This window comes from Lissotriton vulgaris, chromosome 5, assembly GCF_964263255.1.
Source record: "Lissotriton vulgaris chromosome 5, aLisVul1.2, whole genome shotgun sequence".
NCBI lineage: Eukaryota > Metazoa > Chordata > Amphibia > Caudata > Salamandridae > Lissotriton > Lissotriton vulgaris.
The window spans coordinates 1,992,828,465-1,992,846,556 of record NC_141693.1 but is presented as its reverse complement, the minus strand read 5'-3'; the positions used below and the strand labels follow the sequence as shown (position 1 = coordinate 1,992,846,556).

At 49.3% G+C, this 18,092-nt stretch overlaps 1 protein-coding gene across 2 annotated transcripts in view; it reads left to right on the top strand.

Annotated features, from left to right (window-relative positions):
- The window catches only part of GFI1B (growth factor independent 1B transcriptional repressor), a 58,971-nt gene that overhangs the window by 3,802 nt on the left and 37,077 nt on the right, over positions 1 to 18,092 (top strand). For both annotated transcript variants that reach the window (XM_086924750.1, XM_086924751.1), the window contains exon 2: positions 16,864 to 17,000. In XM_086924750.1, the coding sequence (XP_086780876.1) occupies positions 16,889 to 17,000 (112 nt within the window). In that variant the 5' untranslated portion in view covers positions 16,864 to 16,888. The remainder of the gene's footprint in view (positions 1 to 16,863; positions 17,001 to 18,092) is intronic.

The following is an 18,092-nucleotide window of genomic DNA, read 5'->3' as shown; positions in this document are numbered from 1 at the left end:
CTGGATTGCTGCTGGTAGGGTGGTGTGTCATGGTGCCTTGAAGGATGTGAGCTGCTTGGATTGCTGCTGGTAGTGTGGTGTGTCATGGTGCCTTGAAGGATGTGAGCTGCTTGGATTGCTGCTGGTAGGGTGGTGTGTCATGGTACCTTGAAGGATGTGAGCTGCTTGGATTGCTGTGATGGGGTGGTGTGTCATGGTGCCTTGAAGGATGTGAGCTGCTTGGATTGCTGCTGGTAGGATGGTGTCATGGTGCCTTGAAGGACGTGAGCTGCTTGGATTGCTGCTGGTAGGGTGGTGTGTCATGGTGTCTTTAATGATGTAAACTGGCTGGATTGCTTCTGAGCAGGGGGCTTCTCCGGTATGTTCAAGGATCTGAGTTGGCTGGATTGCTGCTGATGGGGTTATCTGTCATGTTGTCCTGAAGGATGCAAGTTAGTTAGCTTGCTGTTGCTGGTGGGGTAGTGTGTCATGGTAACTTCAATGATGTGATCTGCTGCTGCAGAGTTGGTCTGTCATGGTGTCTTAAAGGATTTGAGCTGGTAAGATTGCTGCTGGTAGGGTGGTGTGCCATGGTGCCTTCAAGGCCGAGAGCTGCGTGGATTGCTGCTGATGGGGTGATCAGGCTTGCGGCATTTGTGGAGGTGAGCTGACTGGATTGCTGCTGATTGGATGGTCTCTTATCTCATGTGTATAGATGTGAGCTGGTTGGGTTGCTGGCGCTTGGGTGGTGTGTCATGGTGCCGTCAAGGGTGTGACCTGGTTGGATTGTTGTTGAGTGGGTGGTCTGTTATGGACTGTGCAAACATGTGAGTGGGCTGGAATGCTGGCAATGGGGTGGTGTGTCATGGTGCCTTCAAGGCTGTGAGCTGGTTGGATTCTTACTACTAGGGGGATGGGTCATGGCGTGTTCGTGAATGTGAGATGGCTGTTCAAGTATCTGAGTTTGCTGGATTGCTGCTGGTGGGGTGGTGTGTCTTGGTGCCTTCAAGGATGTGAACTGCTTGAATTGCTGTTGGTGAGGTGATCTGTCATGGTGTCTTCAAGGGTGTAAGCTGGTTGGAGTGCTGCTGAGCAGGTGGTCTATCCTGGTATGTGCAAGGATGTAAGATGACACACCCTGCTTAGACCAGAGACACACCCTGCTTAGACCACCAGGACCAGGAAGACACACCCTGCTTAGACCAGAGACACACCCTGCTTAGACCAGAGACACACCCTGCTTAGGCCAGAGACACACCCTGCTTAGGCCAGAGACACACCCTGCTTAGACCAGAGACACACCCTGCTTAGACCAGAGACACACCCTGCTTAGACCAGAGACGCACCCTGCTTAGACCACCAGGACCAGGGAGACACACTCTGCTTAGACCAGAGACACACCCTGCGTAGACCAGAGACACACCCTGCTTAGACCAGAGACACACCCTGCTTAGGCCAGAGACACACCCTGCTTAGGCCAGAGACACACCCTGCTTAGACCAGCGACACACCCTGCTTAGACCACCAGAAACAGGGGGACACATCCATGAGGGTGGGGACCAGGTTCGAGTCTGGAGGGAGGATGAAACACCCTGTGATTCTGGGTCAATCACTTAATCTCCTAGTGCCTGGACATGAATGTGTCCGTCTGTCATGCAACTGGTGCTCATGTAAAGAGCTCTGACACCTTCCGGTCGAGTTCGCGCCATATAAAACTGAAAAAAAAGAAATCCGCAGCCAAAATATCCCCGACACGGTCACCACACCCCTCATGTGTGTTCCTGAGCACCTTACTGGCTCTGCTATCACCCTGTTAGACCCCGCACGCGCGCTTTGAAAGGACAGGGGCCTTTACCTGGCTTCGCGCCATGGCCTGGATTTTTTGAAAAACCCTGATTTTGCAGGCTTGGCTCGGAGTTTGCTCCTCGGATACCTGGCGGGGAGTCCCGGCCGCCACTTCCTGTTCTGGAGGCGGAACTAGAAAGGGGAAAGGACTTGACGGGGAACTTTTGCTTCACTGCAGATTTCATTCTGTAAAAAAAGAGCGCAGGAGGTGTCTGTCCGCGGCTTCATGTGGGTGAAGGATGCACAGGTGAGGATGGGTGGGCGGGGCGGGGCGGAATCTATTGGATATGAAGGGGGTTAGGCTGGACTGGGCGGGGCCAGGCTGGATCAGGTGAGTATGAAGGGGGTTAGGGGGACTGGGCGGGGCCAGGCTGGATCAGGTGAGTATGAATGGGGTTAGGGTAGACTGGGCGGGGCCAGGTGGAATCAAGTGAGTATGAAGGGGGCTAGGGTGGACTGGGCGGGGCCGGGCTGGATCAAGTGAGTATGAAGGGGGTTAGGGTGGATTGGGCGGGGCCAGGCTGGATCAAGTGAGTATGAAGGGGGTTGGGTGGACTGGGCGGGGCCGGGCTGGATCACGTGAGTATGAAGGGGGTTGGGTGGACTGGGCGGGGCCAGGCTGGTTATAGTAGAGGTGAACAGGGTTAGAAGTGAACAGTGGGGAGGGGTGGAGGTGTGTCAGGCTGGATTTGGTGGATGTGAAGAAGGTTAGGATGGACTGGGCGTGGTCAAGCTGGATCTATTAGAGGCGAATGGGGTCAGAGGGGAGTGGGCGGGGCACGGCCACGCTATTTCAAGTGGATGTGAATGGGGTTGGAACAAAACTGAGTAGGGTCAAGCTCGCTCAGGTAGAGGCAAATGGGGTTTGAATGGACTACCTAGGGTCAGGCTACCCCTGATAGAGGCAAATGATGCTAGAATGGACATGGCAGAGTCAGGCTAACTCTCGTAGAGGTGAAAGCAATCGATCAATCCGCTGGGATTTGTGGAGCTAGTCTATTTACCAGCTAGGGTGTCCGGGTGCTAGGCTCCTGTGCTAAGGTGGGATAAGTCGAAAAGCCAGGTCTGGAGTTCCTCTGAATTCCGGCAGAGAGCATGAGGTTCGGAGGGGACGGGTGTAGGTCGTTCCAGGACTTGGCGCCGAGGTAGGAGAAGGAGCGTCCTCCACTGTAGCTTTGGCAGAAGCAGTGGAGAGTGAAGGAGGTGGACAGCTGGTGTCTGGAGGGTTGGTGGAAATTCAGGCGGTGGTTGATGTATGCTGGTCCTGGGTTGTTGGTCCTTGGTCATGAAGCGCCTTGTAGGCGTGTATCAGCATCTTGAATTGGCATCTTTTATGAATGGGGAGCCAGTGGAGGTTCTTGAGGTGGGGGTTGATGTGGGTCCTTTCAAGAAGGTGGAGGATAAGTCTGGAGCTGAGTTCTGTATCATCTTGAGTCTCTTCAGGAGGGGATGGTGATTCCTACATAGAGTGCATTGCCGTAGTCCAGCTGGCTGGTGGCTAGAGCTTGAGTGACAGGTTTCCTGGTGTTGATGGATAGCCATCTGAGGATTTTTTGGAGCATGTGATGGGTGTGGAAGCAAGCGGAAGACACTGCATTGATCTGGCTTTTCCTGGTAAATTTGCTGTCCAGAATGAGGCCATGGTTGCTGACGTGATCACTCCGCTGGGATTTGTGGAGCTAGTCTATTTACCAGCTAGGGTGTCCGGGTGCTAGGCTCCTGTGCTAAGGTGGGATAAGTCGAAAAGCCAGGTCTGGAGTTCCTCTGAATTCCGGCAGAGAGCATGAGGTTCGGAGGGGACGGGTGTAGGTCGTTCCAGGACTTGGCGCCGAGGTAGGAGAAGGAGCGTCCTCCACTGTAGCTTTGGCAGAAGCAGTGGAGAGTGAAGGAGGTGGACAGCTGGTGTCTGGAGGGTTGGTGGAAATTCAGGCGGTGGTTGATGTATGCTGGTCCTGGGTTGTTGGTCCTTGGTCATGAAGGGCCTTGTAGGCGTGTATCAGCATCTTGAATTGGCATCTTTTATGAATGGGGAGCCAGTGGAGGTTCTTGAGGTGGGGGTTGATGTGGGTCCTTTCAAGAAGGTGGAGGATAAGTCTGGAGCTGAGTTCTGTATCATCTTGAGTCTCTTCAGGAGGGGATGGTGATTCCTACATAGAGTGCATTGCCGTAGTCCAGCTGGCTGGTGGCTAGAGCTTGAGTGACAGGTTTCCTGGTGTTGATGGATAGCCATCTGAGGATTTTTTGGAGCATGTGATGGGTGTGGAAGCAAGCGGAAGACACTGCATTGATCTGGCTTTTCCTGGTAAATTTGCTGTCCAGAATGAGGCCATGGTTGCTGACGTGATCAATCCGCTGGGATTTGTGGAGCTAGTCTATTTACCAGCTAGGGTGTCCGGGTGCTAGGCTCCTGTGCTAAGGTGGGATAAGTCGAAAAGCCAGGTCTGGAGTTCCTCTGAATTCCGGCAGAGAGCATGAGGTTCGGAGGGGACGGGTGTAGGTCGTTCCAGGACTTGGCGCCGAGGTAGGAGAAGGAGCGTCCTCCACTGTAGCTTTGGCAGAAGCAGTGGAGAGTGAAGGAGGTGGACAGCTGGTGTCTGGAGGGTTGGTGGAAATTCAGGCGGTGTTTGATGTATGCTGGTCCTGGGTTGTTGGTCCTTGGTCATGAAGGGCCTTGTAGGCGTGTATCAGCATCTTGAATTGGCATCTTTTATGAATGGGGAGCCAGTGGAGGTTCTTGAGGTGGGGGTTGATGTGGGTCCTTTCAAGAAGGTGGAGGATAAGTCTGGAGCTGAGTTCTGTATCATCTTGAGTCTCTTCAGGAGGGGATGGTGATTCCTACATAGAGTGCATTGCCGTAGTCCAGCTGGCTGGTGGCTAGAGCTTGAGTGACAGGTTTCCTGGTGTTGATGGATAGCCATCTGAGGATTTTTTGGAGCATGTGATGGGTGTGGAAGCAAGCGGAAGACACTGCATTGATCTGGCTTTTCCTGGTAAATTTGCTGTCCAGAATGAGGCCATGGTTGCTGACGTGATCTGCTGGTGTGGGTCCGAGTTCGGAGGGCCACCAGGTGTCATTCCATGAGGAAGTGTTGTTCACGAAGATCAGCACTTCCGTCTTTGTTGACTTTCAAGCAGTTGGCCTTAGTCCAGTTGGCAACGCTCGTCATGTTATGTTATGTTAATAACATTTCTAGAGCGCAATTGTTACCCTAATGGGTCCTGGTGCTGAGCACTGCCTAATTGGTTCCCGTGGAGTAAAACAACTAAAATGTAAATAACCATGTTTTCAGCCCTCGCCTGAAGGAGAGGAGCTCAGTTTCATTTCTAAGGTGGAATGGTAGATTGTTGCATGCTTTTGCGGTGGAGGCAGTAAAACTCCTGCCACCCTAGCAAGATTTTTCAATTAAGGGAACAATCACCTGTTTTGCTGCCAGAGAGTGCAAGGTTCTTATGGGGACATACCATTTAAACTGTTGTTTCAAGTAGTCAGGACCTTCTCCGTTTTATGCCGTGAAGACTGTGCAAAGGGATTTAAATTGGGCCCGATGTTTCACTGGGAGCCAATGAAGCTGTCTTAGTTCCCTCTTAACAGAGACAAACCTCGGTGTTCCCGTCAGCAGCCTGGCTGCTGCGTTTTGACTACTCGGAGTTTGTTCATATGTCTCTTTTGTGTATTCAAGTAGAGACTATTACAGTAGTCTAAGCGAGACATAATGAGGGCTGTAACTATTGTCCTCAGGCTGTCACCAGAAAGAAGGAACGTTATTTTCCTCAGAATTCTGAGAAGAAAGAGGCAAGAAGAGACAACACCACTTATCTGATCTCCAAAAGTGTGTTTATTGTCCATAATCACCCCCCAAGTTCTTCACTTTCTCCGCTGGTTCTGGAAGTGTTCCCAGTTCTTTCGGCCACCAGTCCGGTGTCCAGATATTCATGTTATTACCAAAAATAATAACCTTAGTCTTCCCAGAATTAAGTCTCAAGCAGTTGGACGCCATCCTTCCTGAGATGGCTTTTATGTAGTTGTGACATTTTATTCTGGGTTCAGATTCATGGCCACGCTGAAGGGACAATACAATGTGCGTGTCATCCGCTATGATGTCAGTTGGAACGAAAGACCTTATCAGGGCTCCCAACAGGGACACGTATACATTAAAAAGTGTAGGGCTTAGGGAGGACCCCTGAGGCGCCCCACAAAGAAGGGAGAAGGGTTTGGACCTAACCTTGTCCAGGTCCACTGTTTGCAATCTGACAGTGAGAAAGGATTTAAGGAGGTTCCAAGCCGTGCCTTAAACCCATAAACGGTCCATCAGAACCCTGTGATGGACCGTATCGTAGGCCGCCGAGAGATCTAACATGATCAAGATTGCGGCGCCTCCTTGATCCAAGGCCTCTCTAACCTCCTCTGTGGACTTGATCAAAGCCAACTCTGTGCTGTGTTCAGCTCTGAATCCTTATTGGGTTTGATCCAGTATATTATTGGTCTGCAAGAACCACCTGAGTTGTATATTCAAGGCTTTCTCGATCATTTTTACCGGTAGTGGGAGGCGGGAAATAGGCCTATAGTTGTTCGTGTCCTTGGGGTCGAGGTTTTGTTTTTTGAGTAGAGGCAGAATGGATGCTGTCTTCCATTTTTTGGGAAAATGACCCAATTTAAGAATGGAGTTGAACAAGGGAGTGAGAGCTGCCCTAACAGTTTCTGGGATTTGTTTGATCACAGAGGCAGGGCATGCAGTTGTGGAAGTTAGTCCTAGTAGTGGAGGAGACTTCTGAACACAAGAGGATTAGCAGAGTGTCACCTGTGTAGGATGTGATGTTGAGGCCATATGTTCTGACTATGTTGACCAGGGGTGTCACGTGCGTGTTAAACAGGGTGGGGCTGAGGCATAAGCCTTCAAGAACAAAAGAGTGATAGGTGGATTCTCTGTTTTTTTCCTGTGAGGCAGGAGGTAATTTATTTGAAGGTGTCTCACTGGATCCCGATTTGATGACGCCTTTTGATAAGGGTGTGGTGGGATACGGTATCAAATGCTGATGAGAGGTCGGAGAGAATCATGGCCATTGTTTCTCCTCAGTCGAGGAAGGTTGTGATGTGGTCGGTGGCAGCAATCAGTGGTGTGGAAACTGGATTTGGAGGTGTCCAGCAGACTGTAGATCTCCAGGTGTTCGGTGAGTTAGCAGTCGATGACCTTCTTGAGGTCTTCAGCGGGGGAGGGGAGTAAAGAGATAGGATGGTAGTTCTTGAGTTTGCTGGGGTCAGCGGAGGGTTTTTTGAGGAGGGGAGGAGTTTGACCTCTTCATGTTTCCATCAATCAGGGACCTAAGATTGAAGAAGTGGTAGCGTAGGCGTCCAGCAGTGCTCTGGAGTGGATGGAGTTCATGATGGCTGTGGTGCTCTGTGTGGTGAACTGTTCCCATGTGGTGAGTGGGTGATTGTGGGTGGCATTAGTTGGAGTGAGGAGGCTGTAGAGTTTGGTGGGTTGGGATTCAAAGTTTCCGTAGATGGTAGATATCTTGTTGTGGAAGTAGTCTGCCAGGGTGTCGGAGAGTTCCTGGGAAGCGGAGATTGTGTTCCAGGTGGCTGAAGGTCAGGAGAACTGAACACCTGTAAGGGGTTAGAAAGGACTAGGTAGAGTCAGGCTAGTTCTGACAGAGGTTAATGGTGTTAGTAATGACTAGGTAGGGTTAGGCTAGTTATGATAAAAGTAAATGGGGTTAGAATGGAATGGGTAGGGTCAGGCTAGTTTAAGTAGAGGTGAATGAAGTTAGAAAGGCCTAGGTAGAGCCTGGCTAGTTCTGACAGAGGTTAATGTGGTTAGAACGGACTAGCTAGGGTTGGGGTAGTTCTGGTAGAGACCAATGGGGTTAGAATTGACTGGCAAGGATCAGGCTAGTTCTGGTAGAGACGAATGGTTTTACTATGGACTGACTAGGATCAGGCTTGTTCTGGTAAAGGGTAGAGGCAAATGAGGGTAGGACTAGGTTGAGTCAGACTTGTTCTGGGAGGGGGTTAGGGTGAACTAGGTTGGGTCAGGCTACTTCTGGTAGAGAAGAATGGGGTTAGAATGGCCTAGGTTGGGTCAGGCTACTTCTGGTAAATGGTAATGGGGTTAGAAGGGACTACGTTGGGCCAGGCTGGTAAAGATGGATGTGAATGAGCTTATAATGAAATGGGTCGAATGGGATTAGAATGGGGTAGGTAGGGTCAGGGTGGACCTGGTCGAAGTGAATGGGAATGGAAAGCACTGGGTAGAGATGGCTACCTTTGGTCGTTTTGAATGTGGGTTAATTCCATTTGGTCAGGCTCTACTAGTTCCGTTAGATGTTAATGTGCTGGATTGTGTTCTGCTGGTTCTGATGCCGTGAATGGGATTAGAATTGACTAGGTAGGGTCAGGCTAGTACTATTAGATGCAAATTACTTTAGGCAGAACTGGATAGGGTCAGGCTAGTTCTGGTAGAGGCAAATTATGTAAAAAAGAACTAGGTATGGTCAAGCTAGTTCTGGTAAAGGTCTATGAGATTAGAATTGACTGGGCAAGGTCAGGCTAGTTCTAGTAGGGATGCATGACCATTTATCAGGTTAAAAATTATTGCAATACACAAATATTGCAACAAAAATATCAGTAACCAAAATATTGAGTTTTCATTCTACAAAAATATTTTTTTGAAATTGTGGACCTGAATACCATCAAAAAATCTAAATGTGTGTGTATGTATATATTGCCAAGAGTAAAAAGTGCATGTACCAGAATTGTAGCGACAGACAATTTATGGAGACTGCAATCAGACAAACCATCATTTTAGGATTTTTGTGTATTTATACACAATATTATGATGTTTTTTTACTAACAAGCATTTATGCATTCATTGTCAGAGTATTTCTTCCATGTCTGTGGTTCACAACAATGTTTTCATGTGATCAAGGCAGGGATCTGCCAAAAAGGTTTTTGTGATGGCGGCTGGTGTTGTGTCTAAATAAATCAAAAAAAGCACCAAACCTGGGTCTACGCTCGTCTTTTCGTGGTTTGAAGAAACTGCTCTGCGAGGTTTGTGGCATATATATATATGTGATCAAGGGCAACTGCCCGAAAAGCGTTGTCTGCTACGCTGCTGAATTTTCTGGAATAAAGAAACCCTTTTGCCATTACTTGGGATTCGCTGGTCTTTTGTCTTGATCGCCGAGGCACTGGAGATTTCAAGCTGATCTTTGAAGTTGATATATATGTGTGTATATATATATATATATATATATATTCAAAAATACTGGTTCTGCACCTCCAACATCGGCGAACAGAAAACCACGGCGAGTCCCATAGATTTCAGGCAAGATGTTTATTTGTTGTCACAGCACAACGGTCTGACGCGTTTCGGGCAGATGCCCTTGCTGACAGATAGTTTAGCCGGTGTGTGCCATTATTTTTAAATGCATTAGTGGACACCATGTGATAATAGATATAGACAACATACTACTCACAATGTCTAGAGTTCTTAAATTTCGAACAGAAGGGTAATAGATGCAAATATAAGCCCATCAAAACAATCTTAGACTGAATGAATTCAGTGATGTCATTTGTTATTTGACAATTTTCATTTAAAACATGTAGAAATATATATATATATATATATATATATATATATATATATATATACATATATATATATATATATATAATGCAAAATCAGCATTTAAATATAAATAAAACATTACAAATTATCTCTTCCTTTTGATAAATAATCTAATATTTATTTAAAAAATATATATATATAAGTTAACAATCATAACTATAAAATAGTAGGTGTTTGAAGGGGTAACATTTACTATTCCTAGTCTAATCACAGAAACCGTAGGGAAATTGTACAGCTTTAGAAGGGTTATATTAGGCATTCTCATTTCAATCTCAGCAACAGTAGAGAAAGTATTGGACTTTAGAGGGGTTAGATATACTACTCCCTCTCCAATTCCAGCAACAGTTGGATTTTGGAAGGGTTAGATTTACTATTTCCTCTCCAAACTCAGCAACAGTAAGGAACATTTTTGGCTTTTGGAGTGGGTCAAATTTACTATCTCCATTCTATCATAAACTAAAACAGGGAAATTGTTGGATTTTGGAGAGGTTCGATTTACTATTCCCACGCCAATCTGAGTGGTGCAAGTGGTGGACTTTGGAGGTGACCAATTTACTAACTTTTTCAAAAACACATTTAAATATAAAAATATAAAAACATGTAAACATATTTAAAATAAAAATATATTCCTTTAAAATAAATTAGATTAAATTAAATTCTAAAAATGCACATTTAATATTAAGAATGAAATAAAAAATCGAATGAAATTATTTAAAATAAATACACTTCACTCTCTAATATCCAAAATAACTGAACACTTAAAATAACGAACTGAATAATACATTATATAAATGAAACATTAATAATATTAAATTAACTTTTAAATAAACCAATCAATAGTAAAATTAATCGATAAAAAGTAATGTACATAATTATATGAATACATAAATACACTAATCAACCATTTTGCAAGTATTTATCAATTAATACATTAATTTACATAAAAATAATTACAAATTTAAAAAACATTTTAAATAACCTCCTACTGCAATCCCCTACAAACCCAACAACCAACTGCTAAATTGAAAACATCTGATTACATTTAGAAAATTTTAAGTTCACACTAAAATGTCCAAGTATGAGATTACGGCGGTCGCATCGTCTATCTCTAACATTGCGGCGGGTGCTGCTGGACACAGCACCCACAAATGTACGAAATGCACTGTTTGCATTTCCCTGCACCACGTGGCAGGCACCACGCGGTGCCTCTCACCTGGTGCAGGGAAATGTAGGGTGGTACCATAGGTGCCCTCCAGTGCACAGCCAAACCCTCCCAGCGCAAGGGGGGCCCCCAACGGGCCCCCAAAGTACATCCAGCCAGCCTTTCCATGGCTATTTCACCCCCATGGTAAGGCTGGCGGGAATGCAGCTTCATTATATGGACTGGGGTTCGGTCAGGCTAGTTCTGGTAAAGGCGAATGGGGTCAGAGTGGGCTTGGTGAACTCAGGTTAGTTCTGGTAGAGATAACTGGGATTTGGATGCACTGGGCAGGGCTGGCTAGTTCTGGTAGAGGTAAAGGGGATTACAATTGACTGGGTCAGGATAGTTCTGCTAGAGGTCAATGGGTTAGAATGGACTGGCTTGGGTTAGCCTAGCTCTGTCAGGCACAAATGGGGTTAGAATTGACTGGGTTGGGTCAGGCTAGTTCTGTCAGAGACGAATGGGGTTAGAATGGACTGGGTTGGGTCAGGCTATCTCTGGTAGACTCAAATAGGGTTAAAATGGACTGGGTTGGGTCAGGCTAGTTCTGTCAGAGACAAATGGGGTTAGAATGGACTGGGTTGGGTCAGGCTATCTCTGGTAGACTCAAATAGGGTTAAAATGGACTGGGTTGGGTCAGGCTAGTTCTGGTTGAGGCGAATGAGGTTAGAATGGTCTTGGTAACCTCAAACTACTTCTGTTAGAGGTGAATGGGGTTAGAATGGGTTTGCAGAGCCAGGCTGTTTCTATTTGATGTGAATGTATTGAGATCGCATTAGGTCAGCCTGGACCAGTTTTGGCGGATGCTACTAGGGTTAGAGTTGCCCGGGCGGAGCTAGCTGGGTCTGATATGCGTAAATACGATTGGACTATATATGGCAGAGGTTAGAAAGTATAGCATTGAGCAGAACGTGGCCTGATTGCATGTGATAAGGAAGGAAAGAGAGATATGTGTTCTGTTGTCAGAGCTCACGCACAAGGAGCTGATCCGACAGTATTGAAAGAGGTTAAAAACCTACCTTTGGGTTCAAGTATGTATTCAGGTTGGAGGAAAGGGCCTCTCCACAGGACCAAAGGTCTCTATCCTCCAATATACATCCCTCCGAAAGGAAAAGGTTAAGAGAGGCTTGCATCCCTTACAAAACTACATCAAAACAATACCTAGACCTACATCTCATGTTATGCACAGAAGAGTACCTAGCCGGCCTCAGTGGTCACCAGGACATCATTAAATCGCCAGGGATTCTGGGTATGACAGACTGTCAGCTCCTGGTGGGCACTGGCCAAGGTTTACACCTAAGTCAGATACCTGGAACAGGTTATAATGAAAGTCAAGAACGTCTTCAAATCTCTGCTGGTGTCATGGATTTCAAGATCACCCGGAGGCACTCTGAAGCATCCCTGGGTTGAAGCACAGCACTGAAAGGAGATCCCATAGAAGCCCCTTCTACGGCAATGCTTTGATGAACACTTTTAATCTATGCGCCCTACACTGTGAAAAGGATGGTAGGTAAAGGCTCATTCTGGTCATCACCGGAGGCCTCTGTAAGCGCAACCCAGACCAAGCCAGCCCAGCCAGCCCAGGCCAACCCAGCCCAGGCAAGCCCAGCCCAACCCAGCCCAGCCCAAGCCAGGCCAGGCCATCCAGCCCAGCCCAGGCCAGCCCAGCCCAAGCCCAACCCAGCCCAACCCAGGCAAGCCCAGCCCAACCCAGCCCAGCCCAAGCCAGGCTAGCCAGCACAAGCCAGCCCAGCCCAGCCCAGGCCAGGCCAGCCCAGCCCAACCCAGCCCAGGCCAGCCCAGCCCAACCCAGGCCAGGCCAGCACAGGTCAGCCCAGCCCAGCCCAAGCCAGGCTAGCCCAACCCAGGCCAGCCCAGCCCAACCCAGCCCAGCCCAAGCCAGGCTAGCCCAACCCAGGCCAGCCCAGCCCAACCCAGCCCAGCCCAAGCCAGGCTAGCCAGTACAAGCCAGCCCAGCCCAGCCCAGGCCAACCCGGCCCAGGCAAGAACAGCCCAACCCAGCCCAGCCCAAGCCAGGTTAGCCAGCCCAAGCCAGCCCAGCCCAACCCAGGCCAGGCCAGCCCAGCCAGCCCAGGCCAGCCCAGGCCAGGCCAGGCCAGCCAGCCCAGGCCAACCCGGCCCAGGCAAGCCCAGCCCAACCCAGCCCAGCCCAAGCCCAACCCAGCCCAAGCCCAACCCAGCCCAACCCAGGCAAGCCCAGCCCAAGCCAGGCTAGCCAGCACAAGCCAGCCCAGCCCAACCCAGGCCAGGCCAGCCCAGCCCAACCCAGCCCAGGCCAGCCCAGCCCAGGCCAGCCCAGCCCAACCCAGGCCAGGCCAGCACAGGTCAGCCCAGCCCAGCCCAAGCCAGGCTAGCCCAACCCAGGCCAGCCCAGCCCAACCCAGCCCAGCCCAAGCCAGGCTAGCCCAACCCAGGCCAGCCCAGCCCAACCCAGCCCAGCCCAAGCCAGGCTAGCCAGTACAAGCCAGCCCAGCCCAGCCCAGGCCAACCCGGCCCAGGCAAGAACAGCCCAACCCAGCCCATCCCAAGCCAGGTTAGCCAGCCCAAGCCAGCCCAGCCCAACCCAGGCCAGGCCAGCCCAGCCAGCCCAGGCCAACCCAGGCCAGGCCAGGCCAGCCAGCCCAGGCCAATCCGGCCCAGGCAAGCCCAGCCCAACCCAGCCCAGCCCAAGCCCAACCCAGCCCAAGCCCAACCCAGCCCAACCCAGGCAAGCCCAGCCCAAGCCAGGCTAGCCAGCACAAGCCAGCCCAGCCCAACCCAGGCCAGGCCAGCCCAGCCCAACCCAGACCAGGCCAGCCCAGCCCAGCCCAGGCCAGCCCAGGCCAGCCCAGCCCAGGCCAGGCCAGCACAGGTCAGCCCAGCCCAGCCCAAGCCAGGCTAGCCCAACCCAGGCCAGCCCAGCCCAAGCCAGGCTAGCCAGTACAAGCCAGCCCAACCCAGCCCAGGCCAACCCGGCCCAGGCAAGCCCAGCCCAACCCAACCCAGCCCAAGCCAGGTTAGCCAGCCCAAGCCAGCCCAGCCCAACCCAGGCTAGGCCAGCACAGGTCAGCCCAGCCCAACCCAGCCCAGCCCAAGCCAGGCTAGCCAGCCCATGCCAGTCCAGCCCACCCAGCCAGCCCAGCCCAAGCCAGGCCAGCCCAACCCAGGCCAGGCCAGGCCAGCCCAGCACAGGTCAGCCCAGCCCAAGCCAGCCCAGCCCAGGCCAGCCCACCCAGCCAGCCCAGCCCAAGCCAGGCCAGCCCACCCCAGCCAGGGCCAGCCCAGCCCGCCCAGGCCAAGCCAGCCCGGCCCGGCCCAGCCCAGTCCGACCCAGCCCAGGCCAGGCCAACCCAGGCCAGCCCAGCCAGCCCAAACCCGCCTAGACCAGGCCAGCCAAGCCAACCCAGCCCAGCCTAAGACAGCCCAGCCCAAGCCAGCCCAGGCCAGCCCAGGCCAGCCCAATGAGGTGGCATCAAGAAGGGGACTTGGGAAGCAATGGCTTGTCATAGGCTAGGTCTTTCTGTTGAAAGCCATCAGTTGAAAAGTTTACCTTAGTGCTTAATTCTGATAGAAGGCCTGCTCCTAAGCACTTTCAATTTGTTTCACTCAGCAATTTGTTTAAACTAAGACATAACCTTTTTTCCATTGACGACCTGTCTGTAGTCAACTCAGTCTATGAGGGACCAGGCCTCACCAATCGGAGGGCACTCAGCTGGTCAACCCAACTTCCCACCTGTTTGATGACTTCCTAGTGAGCTAGCGCCTTGGAGTCACGGCAGCGTGACAGCACGGTACAGGTCACCAACAATGAAGAAATGGGCTCTAGAGATCCCGGGGCTGACATAGGGTGAGAATATGACCCTGAAACCAACTCTCTTCCCTGCATGGTCTGCTCCACCCTCGCTGAGGCAGGGTCACCTTCCCTCTCTTCCAAGTGATCCTTTCTGACCTCCGCTCCCAACATTTATAACCCACTCTCTTACCACTGGTTTTGTTCCCTTACAGAACTTCCCAATGTATCTTACTTTGCACATTCTCCAGCAGTCCTGGGACTGCCCACCATACTTGCGAATGCTGGTTTAGTGCTGCAACTAATGTGTACATCTGTCGACAGTGCAAAACAGAAGGCGGCTTTGCATAGTACCTGGCAACTATGCCTGGGCAGTGAACTTCGCTCCGTTCGCAGAGTTTGCAGAGTTTTCTGCACTCCATGGTGCTCACGGAGTGCAGAAAGCTCCGATTTGCGATGTGCAGCTGAGTTTTTTCCCCACTCGCGAATGGTAAGTTCGCGAGCGCGACCTGCCGCTCGGGTAGAATTTCTACCCAAACGGCAGAAATACCAGCACAAACTTCAGTCAGCACTGCACTACGCCCCTTGCGGAACTTCGCAGAGTTTTTTGGAACTTCGCAGAGTTCCGCGTAGCAAAAGTCCGCGAACAACACCCAGGCCTGGCTGGCGTGCAAGGCACAGTGGCCGCTTTGAAACCCGCCCTTTATGTATGAGGCCATGTGTGAAGATGTAGAACCTATAATAAAAAACATAGCAAATTCAAAATGGAGAATTTTTTTTTATTTTTTAAACACATTTTTATTGGTTTTTAGCCCACAGCAAGTGGTAAAAGTGAACAGTTCACACACATTTATCGCAGTGCATAAGAAGAACAGACAATTGCTCAAATCAGTGACTCTCAAGCCTTGCACCATAATTGGAGAATGCACCATCCCACTTACCACTCCATTTACAAGTTCAAACAGATTGACACAACCATTTCCGCCACACCCGTCCATGTTTGTGGGGACAGCCTCTTGCCTCATAGACTACCAGTTCCTGCTGCGCTCACCGGTCCACCCTGACGCCAGCTGCCAGGGTGGGCGACATCTATCGAGCAGCGATATCAAGCTTGGCAACTAGGAGGGCCGAACTCAGGAATGATCGCTCAGTCTCGTGCCTCCAGAGCCCTCAAACACACCAAGTAATAACAACAAGGGGGAACGGGGAACTTCCTAACCAAGGATGTCTGATAGATCTCGGGTCACCATGGTCCAGTAGCTTGGGGGCATATTATCAAGCGGCAGGGATAATTATCACTGGCTGCACTTAGCGTGAGATTTTTTATCGCCGGCTAACGCTAGAAATTATCGCCATGTTAGCGCTGTATTAACATCGCATAGCGCAAGGACGATAATTATTCCAGCGATAGCGGTGTTTTCCATGGAGCATCGCTGGTTTTCCAACGATGTTCCATGGAAAACGGTGAAAACCTTGCTGATATGACCCTGTGGTCGTATCAGCATAATCTACCCCCAAACTAAAGTATAGGTAAGTCAGCATTTTGGCTGACGTTAGTTTTTGGCAAAACTTGCGTTTTTTGCCAAAAACTAACGTCTGCTAAAATGCGTGGGCCTCCTTGTAAATATCGCGATGTGCAAATCAGCGATAATTTATAAGCTGTACTGCCCAGTGACGCCCACTGCTAGGCGTCGGGAAAACGGGTGCTAACATGCGCTAATGCATGTTAACACCCACTTGTAAATAGGGCAACAGTTCAATCTCCACTTTTTTTTCGCTTTTAAAGCCAAAAAAGCGGAGATAAGGCTATTGGTGATATGCCCCTTGGAATCACTGAGCAGGACCATAGAAATGGAGAATGCTTAATGATGAATTTTCACTTTTACTTCGATTGATACTAATTTTTAATTTATAATGACGAAAGTATGGCTTCAATCCGAACCATAAACCTAGCTATAACTCCAGCACTAACCATAATGTTTGCTCAAACACTAACCCTTGCTCTAACTCTTACACTGACCCTCATGCCAACCCTCGCACTAACCATTACCCAACCACTAACCCCAAGAAGAAGCCTGTTTACAGCCCTGGACCAACACTCAATTCAACCCTCAGTTGTTTTTTATGAAATGTCACATTGTTATTTTAAAAAACTTCAAAGACATACACTATCTCAATGCTTTTGTCATGATACCTGAAATGTTTGTAATTTTCACATATCTTCCTTCTTTATTCTACAATGTTGTGTTTCTGTTATTATGTTTTCTTTATTTTAACCTCAGGGTGGGGCTCAGATCTAGAGACTTTGTTGGGATTTATTACACGATTACTTCCACAAAAAACCATTTCTTTGGAGTCAATAGAACTGGAGATGGCGTAGAAGGGTTTTTACTGAAAGGTTGTGTGTTCTGTTCCTCAAGGACCACCCCGGCCATTGGGTAGAAAATGCCTCGGTCTTTTCTCGTGAAAAGCAAGAAGACCCACTCGTACCACCAGCACCGCTACGTGGACACCGACTTCCTGCCCCGATGGAATCCAGTGATGAGTCTCAGCACAGGTGAGTGGATCTCTTTATATGGATCCCCCTGAGCACAATCCATCAGCCCCAAGCCGAGGAGCCCAAGAGCTTCCAGGGAATGTCCTTGCTCCGAACTCTGACCAGAGGTTGACCCTTTGGCTTGAAGACCCCCATCCCAGATTCCAGAACCCACAGGTCCTGTTGAGTCAAAAAGGTGCCCACCGTCTCATCGCGAGTAAACGGAAAACCCCCAGTGTTGATGGAGCTCCCTGGCACTCAGGTCTGCACCCTTGGCCTGATATTGAAAGGCTCCAGAAATCCGATTTTTGTGGAGAGGATGTAGTCTTACGGCTAGAGCGGTCGACCTCGAAGCTGGGCTAACCGGGTTCGAGTGTTGGCTCCCTGTGCCTAACAAAAATGAATGTGTCCTTTCTGTAACGAAACTGGTGCTCATGTAAAGCGCTCTGATGCCTAATATCTGCAGATCGAGTTCACGCTTATATAAAACTCAAAAAACAATTGTTCTAAGTTCCACGTAGGATTTTTTCAAGCTGAGAAACTATATATAACTGAAAAATATGATGGTAAAAATGATAACTTGTCTCATGAGATTGTCTAAATTAATATTTTGTTGGAAGACTAGTTTATCGTCCTATGGGCTGCCGTCATGCCACACAGTGCTCGTGTGCTGATGACGGCTCCCGCCCGTCATGACCGTACCCGCGATCGGAATGTGCCGCACAGGCACAGAATGGCGGCCGCACCCAAGGGGTTAATAATAGAATGTAAATTTTAGGGGGCTGTAAAAATATCCATTACAATAACAAGGATTCGGACTACTAATTTACTCCATCATATGACAGGAGGTAGGTGACTTGGATTCAGAATTCTTTTATGGTCAATAGTTTTGTTTCTGGGGCTTTTCTCTATTTTTAAAGTCTATATTTTGGAGTCTCCGATTCCACGCATTTTTTATGCTTACGTTTTCATATGCCACTGCACTTAAAAAGTGTGAGCTATTTAAACTATAAGTCTGTGCTTCACATGAACACAGTTGGTAGGTTAAAATGGTGACCAGGGTGTACTATGCATGTAGATATGGGCACCGCAACAGACCGCAGTGATTGCTCT